Here is a 7,909-nt window from a genome sequence, read left to right as displayed (position 1 = left end):
TGCCTCTGCCTTCCGAGTGCTAGGGATTAAAGGCGTGTGCCACCATCGCTTGGCCTTTTTTTATTTTTAATATATAATTTATTTTTATTTCATGTGCTTTGGTGTTTTGCCTACATGTATGTCTGTGTGAGGGTGTCAGAAACCCCAGAACTGGAGTTTCTCTAGCCCTGGATTATTTTCATTCTGTGTGTGTGTGTGTGTGTGTGTGTGTGTGTGTGTGTGTGTGTGTGTGTGTATGTGTTTCCCCGGTTCCTATGGAGGCCAGAAGAGGGCTCTGGATCCTCTAGAACTGAAGTTACAGATGATTGTGAGCTGCCATGTGGGTGCTGTGACTTGAACTTAAGTTCTCTGGAAGACCAGCCAACACTTTTAACCACTGAGTCATCTCTCCGGCAGTGGATTATTATTATAAAAATAGGTTTCTTTGTAAAATTTTCATGCATATAAATTATGCGTTGTCTTTATTCACCTCCCTCTTGCCCTTCCCTACCTTCATTCTATCCATCTTTGTGGCCTCCTTCCTCCCCTTTCTGCTTTCATGACATTTTATTACCTTCTGTTCCTCTATCTATATATGTAAACTTAAATATATATTCTCATTTTGACATGAAAGAAAACTTGATATTGTCTGAGTCTGGCTTATTTTGCTTAATATAATGATTTGCAGTTCCATTTATTTTTCTGTCAATGTTACAATTTCATATTTCTCTATGGATGAATAAAATTCTAGTGTGCATATATACTATACTTTCTTTCTATGATGTATAACTTATTTCTATTACTTTTTATTAATTTTAAAGTCACCACACAAAAGGTAATGGTGTTTCTTATGGCATTTTTCATGCATACATGCCATTATCCTTTCTTTTAGTTATTCTATCTTATTCCCTTGCCTCTCTTACTGGGTTCCTTCTGCTCCCCTTCTGCTTTCAAATCACGTGTTGTCCTAGTTTGCCTTTTATTGCTGTGATAAAACATTAACCAAGTAGTGGTGGTCATGGCACACACCTTTAATCCCAGCACTTTGGAGGCAGAGGCAGGCAGATCTGTGAGTTCAAGGCCAGCCTGGTCTACAGTGCGAGTTTCCAGAGAGACAGAGAAACCCTGTCTCAATACAAAACACTGACCAAAAAATTTGCTGATGAAAGGGTTTATTTCATTTTACAAATTACAGTATCATTGAGGGAATCTGAGGCAGGAACTCAAGTCAGGAACTTGAAGCAGAATCCACAGAGGAACACTTTATTGGCTTGCTTCCCTCAATGAAAGACCGCACTAAGATCTCTTTCTTCAATACTCATGGTCCTCTTTTTAGTTTCATGATACACACACTTAAATCCATGTTCCACATGTGAAAGAAAACATACAGTATTTGTCATTCTGAGTCTGGATTATTTTGTTTAGCAAAATGATTTTCAGTTCCATTGATGTCCGTGCAAATGTCATTTTTGTCTTTGTGGCTGAATAAAATTGCACTGTGTATATGCTACATTTTGTTAATCCATTCATTTGTTGATAGACACCTAGGCTGGTTTCCTATTTTAGCAATAGTGAAGAGTGCAACAATGAACATGGGGGTACACATGTACTTGTGATATGATGACAGACCCTTAGAATGGTGTAACTGGGTCAGAATGATAGTTCTATTTTGCTTTTTGGGGGAATCTCCATAGAGATTTCTGTAATGGTCACATCAGTTTACATTCCCACCCACAGTAAACAAAGGCTTCCTCCTGTCCCACCTTTGCCAGCATTTGCTGTTTTCTTGATATTATTCATTCTGCCTGGGTAAGATTTGCAATCTCAAAGCAATTTTAGTTTGCATTTCCCTGATGGCTTTTTGAAACATTTCAAATATGTATCTGTTCATTACCTATGCTCATATCTTCAAGTGTTTTATTTATGTTTTTCTCTAGCAGTTTGAATTTCATGTTTACATTATGAACTTTGGTCCACTCTGAAATTATTTTTGTGCAGGTTGAGAGATATGGATAGATGTAATTTCATTTTTTTACATGTGGATACCCAGCCAATAGGACCTAGAGAAGAAATATTCTACTCCACCATTCACGTGGAGAGAGAGAGAGAGAGAGAGAGAGAGAGAGAGAGAGAGAGAGAGAGAGAGAGAGAGAGAGAGAGAGAGAGAGAGAGAGAGAGAGTTTTCATTGAACTTTTTTTTTTTCCGAGACAGGGTTTCTCTGTGTAGCTCTGTCTCACTCTGTAGCCCAGGCTGGCCTCGAACTCACAGAGATCCACCTGGCTCTGCCTCCCGAGTGCTGGGATTAAAGGCGTGTGCCACCACCGCCCAGCAAAGGTAAACATTTTTATACATTTCTTATTTACATTTATTCATGAATTACCATCTTATGTTTTTTTTTCCTGTTGGGAAGTTTCTCTCAGCGATTTAAGGGAGCTGGAGAGATGGCTCAATGGTTAAGAGTGCTTTCTGTCCTTCTTTCCATATGACCTGAGTTCCGTTCCCAACATCCACATTGCAGTTTACAACTGCCTGTAACTCTAGATCTATAAGGGCTCTTACAACCTTTTCTGGCCTTCTTGGGCATTTGGATCCACGTGCACATTACCCCCACCATCACCATATATACACATACAAGTTCTTTAAAACCAGTATTTTTAGAAATTTGAGAATTTCAATGTAATTTGATCACATTTACCGCCAATCTCCCTCTCTACATCACATTCTCTCCTTAAAAACAAACAAACCCAGCTGAAGGGTGGTGGCACATACTTTTAATCCCAGCACTTGGGAAGCAGAAGTATAGTGGGTAGTTGTGTGCACCATGGCCTGAAGCACGGCCCCTCGTGAGGCAGCAGGTAGCTGCTAGGTACCTGCCCACTGGGCGTGGCCCGGACTGGGACTCTTAAGACCTGGGATGCCAGTATGTTCGCTCTTGCTCTTCTCTTCTGTACCTCATGGTCTTGGATGCTTGGGTGGATCAGGACAGAGTTCTCCAGAGAACAGCGCTGGACCATGACTCACCTTTCCGAGATTCTGCTACAATCCTTATTTCCTGTTTGTGGGTTTCCTGTATCATGAGTTAACCGCCCCCCCCCCAATAAATTCCTATAACCATTAAGCTATTTCCGTGGATTGGTAGCGATTACAGAGGCAGTTGGATCTCTGAGTTCGAGGCCAGCCTGGTCTACAAAGCGAGTTACAGGATAGCTAAGGCTATACAGAGAAACCCTGTCTTGAAAAAAAAAATGAAGTTAGTCCTATTATCTCACCTATTGTGCCTATGACTCACCTCCTTCACTTCAGTTTTTTCATTTAACTGGGGACTGGACCTAGGCCCTCACACATGCTAGCTTTGCTATCATCACTTTAGCCCCTGCAATGTGAGATTTAATAAATTATCAAAATGGTGCTGCCAAGGCTGGAGAGATGGCTTAGCAGTAAAGAACACTGGTTGCTCTTCCAAAAGACTCCAATTTGATTCCCAGCACCCACATGGAAGCTATCAATCATCTGTAACTTCAGTTCCAGGGGACGGGATTCAACACTTTTCTGGCTTCTGCAGGCACTGCACACACATGGTGTATGGCACAACACCCATACACATAAAAAGCACTGCTGGGCAGGCTAATGTAGACGCAGCTACTTGTGAGGCTGAGCAGCACTGCCAGCCTAGGCAACAGACCCCGATCTTAAAAAAAAAAAAAAAGGCAAAAACTCTACCATGAAACACTGTAGATCTTAATGTACCACAGCATATTATATGGAAATGAACATTTATAGAACCAGTTACACCCAGTTTAAGTATATCACCAGTGATGCTAAATCTTATTGTGTGAATGTACCTCTTCCCAGATGAATGTTTCTATTTACCCTTATGTCACTCATCTTGTACATCACAATGGCTTTTCAGATCCTTTCTGCAGAGGGATATTTTGCAATGCTGTTTTGAGATATTGCAAGGCTGTACTTTATATTGCCCAGGCTGTGCTTGAACTTACCTCCTGAAAGCTAGAAGCGCAAACATGCAATCATGGCTGGCCTATTTTGTAACTTTTTGAGCTGTTGCTCAAGGTGCTCTTAAACTGTTAGGTTCAAGTAATCTTCTTGCCTCAGTCTCTCAAAGCAGCTGGAACTATAGGTATACCAGGACATCTGACATTTGAACAGGACTCATGTTAAGTCCTTTGACTTTCTTGGTTATCACTGACACTAAATATTATATATAAATGATATTTTTACACTAATGATCCTACTTTATGAATATATTCTCATTTTTACATCTTTTGGATATCAGTTTATATGGTTAGAATGAGGCCTTTTGTTGAATTAGAAGTCTAGTAAATGTATCTATCCATTATTTTCCTTCACTAGGAGTCGACCTGTATTCTCCATTACTGTAGTCCCCTCAACCTCCGACCATAGTCTCCTTCGTGCTGTGCTGGTTACTTACCTAATCTAGGGCCTCACACATGCTGGGAAAACATAGAACTGAGCTGTATTTTTCAGTTCAGTAGTCAAAATTTATGAGACGGGGTCTGAACTCTATAGCTCAGGCTGACCTTGAGTTGGCAGCAATCCTCCTGCCCTAGCCCTTAGTCCTTTGATAATAGACATGGGCAGTCATACAAAGCTAGGAACTAGCTCTTGTTGACCCAAGTTCCCCTATTTCCTTCCATTCTCAAGTTCTGCTGGACTCGAACCTTTTTAATCCTCCACAGGCCTGTGAGTGGCAATGAGATTTTTGTTTATTTAAATAGCATCTCATTTATTTTACATAATGACCAGTTCCCCCTCCCTCTTCTCCCAGTCCCCACCTTCCCATCTACACCCCCCCCACCTCCATTCAGAAAGGGCAGGCCTTCCATGGGCTTGGACCTAGCTCTTCCCCTTGCGTCACTGCTGGGCAAGGTAATCCAGCATGGGAAACAGATTCCCAAAAGGGCCAGGTCCTGATCTCACTGCTAGGAGCCTTATAAAAAAACCAAGCTACACAACTGTCACACACATACAGAGTACCTAGGTCAGCCCCTAACTGTTGTGGACGCCTAACCTTTAAGGACACAGCTTTTTGACCAAGACAGATGTCATCTACTCTCTACTACAGTTGGCTCAACCTAGATGCTCTTTTCCTCCTTAAACATAATTCCTACCCAGCTTTAGGATTCAATGCAAGACCATTTACACTGGGGAGAACCTGCAAGGTTGTCCAATAGTTCTATGCCGTTGACTCAGACCCCTTTATATACTGCATGTGTTAAGAGACGTGGCTGCTTCCTCCCAGACAAGATGTTCAGAGAGAGGGAGGCAAATTGCCCGACTGGTCTTTTTAGTTGTCAGAGCAAGGTTAGATATAGGAGAGCTAATGTTGAGTAGAAAGAAAATGGCTGCCAGAGAATTTACCAGGCCCTTGGAATCAGGGTGAGGACATCCTCTCAGTTTCCTACACTATGAGATGTCATCAGGGAAAATCTTTAAGCTGTAGTGCATCAGTGAATAAGAAAAACCACACACAAAAAAAAGTACTACTTGGGATTGTTTTTCTAACTAAACTTTTATTAAATTTTTTTGTTGTTCAAGGCTGGAACCATCAAAGTCTGATCAGCTTTAAGTGCTGGATAGAGTAAAAACCACAAGAGACTACTAGATAATCTGTGAAGACTTGCAGACAAATGACAAGACAGACAACAAAAACAAAAAGGGTGGGCTTGTGGAGAGCTAGTCAAATCTTATGCTTATTCGAATTGACTAGAAAGGAACCAAAGCGTCTAAGGAAATTGAAGTTGAGACTATCATAAATGCTCACCAAATGAAAGAAACATTGCATGGGTTCAAAATTTTGATACAGCCTGCTGCAGTGTATTCCAAATACTCAAGGTAAATCCCAATTCCTGCTGGCTGTCAGTCTCTTCTCTGGGGAAAGTGACTGAGGAAAGAAATTGTACCAGAAGTGGAAGTGGGTGGGTGAGCAGGAAGGGCAAAGATGGCTGTCTGGAAAGTTCATTTGTCTAGTATGTGTGTAAGAGGTTTTTCTTTTTCCAAATTTTTTTAAGTTTGAAAAAAACTCCGTTGTGAAAAGTGAGTTATGAAGAGTGCTCTTTATTTGAAACCTCCACAACACAAATGCCAATCTTGTCTCGCATTGAATCATTAGCTGTGCACATCAACACATTCCAAGCACAAATTAAGAAATGCAAACAGAACAAAAAAATATATATATATATAATTTTTCCCCTATCCAAAGGTTTCAAGTCTCAATGCAGCAAATCCTTCTGAACACAGAATCTGAGGAGCACACTGTTCAGTTGGGACAAACAGGTCCCTGCAAAGGCTACTGCCTTCTTAACACATGGGGTGGGGATCATGGACGGCATGGAAAAGGGAGAGGCAAGAGAATGAGAAGGGAACAGGTATGCACTAGGGAAGATGGGCAGCTGGGACACACACATGGTGAGTTGGTGAATTTCATTTATTGGATTTTGACATTTTCTTTCTGGATCTTTTTAAATCCCCCCCTCCCTAGGTCCAACAATGGTAGAAAAACCCCACAGAAGTAGGCAAGGCCTTATTAGGCCAGCCCAAAGCCTTCAGAGCACTCCTGGATGGCCAATAGTAGCATGTGGCGGAGCTTCTCAAAGCTCTCATAGGCAGGCAGGTCCAGTTGATTAAAACTAAAAGGATAAAAAGATTAGTTCATGAGAAAAGACAATGAATCCCAGTGCTACCAACCTTCTGCTCCTCTCTGAGCCAGAGTCAATCTATCCCCCTGCTTCTTGCTGACTGTCCCATTTTTTCTCCAGCCTGATCTAATACAATCTGGCTTTAATACTGGCCATTAGCAACATACATTTGGTCCTTGCTACAACATATTACATACCATGGCCTTACCTACAGGATAAAGTATAATATAATGGAGAAGAGACACATCTGAGACACACATGTATAGTGAGCTGGTAAACTTCATTTATTCATTAAAGTCTTAAAAGTCTTTTTATTTTGAGTTTTTAAGATTTTATGAGTGTTTTGCATGAAGGTATGTATGCACACGACACTGTGTACATGCTGATGTCAGGAGAGCACCAGAGTATTGAGAAATGGAATTATAGATGGTTGTGAGCCATTATGTGGGTGTTGGGAACTGAACCCAAGCCTTCTGCAAAAACAGTATGTGATCTTACCTACTGAGCCATCTCTCCAGCCCCTTATCTATTGGTTTTTAACTTTTACCATTACTTTTGAGACAGGGTCTTTGTATCCGAGGTTGGCCTGAACTTCTGATTGTCCTGCTTCCACCTCTCTGGACTACAGGCATGCACTACTATACCAAATTTATGTGGTGAGAGGAATGGAACCACGGTGTTGTACTATCAAGCAAGTACTCTAACCAACTGAACTACATCTTTAGTCATGACATTTTCTAAGAAACAAGCTGCCCCCTTGTACTAAAATTTTCATTTATTTTACATCCCGCCTGCAGGTTCCCCTCCCTCCTCTTCTTCCCTTCTTTCCCCCCACTTCCCCTTTGCGTGCTCCCCCATCCACTCCTCCTGTTTCTGTTCAGAAAGGGGCAGGCCTCCCATGGGTGTCAACAAAGCATATCAAGTTGAGGTAGGACTAAGCTCCTCCCTTTGTATTGAGGCTAGGCGAGGCAACCCAGTATGGGGAATAGGGTCCCAAAGTCAGCTCAAGTGCCAGGAACAGGTCTTGATCCCACTGCTAGGAGTCCCACAAATACACCAAGCTACACAACTGTCACACATATGTAGAGGGCCTAGGTTGTTCCCATGAAGGCTCCCTAGCTGTCTGTCCAGAGTCTGACAGCTCCTATGAGCCCAGGTTAGCTGAGAAACAAATGTCTTTAAGGAGGCATTCAGGGTCACTGGTGAAGTATATGTATGGGTATATGTATGTTAGTAGAGGTGCCTGGTGAAG

The 7,909-nt window shown here is 41.8% G+C and overlaps 1 protein-coding gene across 40 annotated transcripts in view; it reads right to left on the bottom strand.

Annotated features, from left to right (window-relative positions):
* Window positions 1-6,060: 6,060 nt before the first annotated feature.
* Huwe1 (HECT, UBA and WWE domain containing E3 ubiquitin protein ligase 1) overlaps window positions 6,061-7,909 on the bottom strand; it is a 195,775-nt gene continuing 193,926 nt past the window's right edge. For all 40 annotated transcript variants that reach the window (XM_076562377.1, XM_076562359.1, XM_076562380.1 and 37 more), the window contains one exon: window positions 6,061-6,648. In XM_076562377.1, the coding sequence (XP_076418492.1) occupies window positions 6,546-6,648 (103 nt within the window). In that variant the 3' untranslated portion in view covers window positions 6,061-6,545. The remainder of the gene's footprint in view (window positions 6,649-7,909) is intronic.

Source organism: Peromyscus maniculatus, chromosome X (genome assembly GCF_049852395.1).
Source record: "Peromyscus maniculatus bairdii isolate BWxNUB_F1_BW_parent chromosome X, HU_Pman_BW_mat_3.1, whole genome shotgun sequence".
NCBI lineage: Eukaryota > Metazoa > Chordata > Mammalia > Rodentia > Cricetidae > Peromyscus > Peromyscus maniculatus.
Note: the sequence above shows the minus strand (reverse complement) of the source record. Positions and strands in the feature narration are given on the sequence as shown.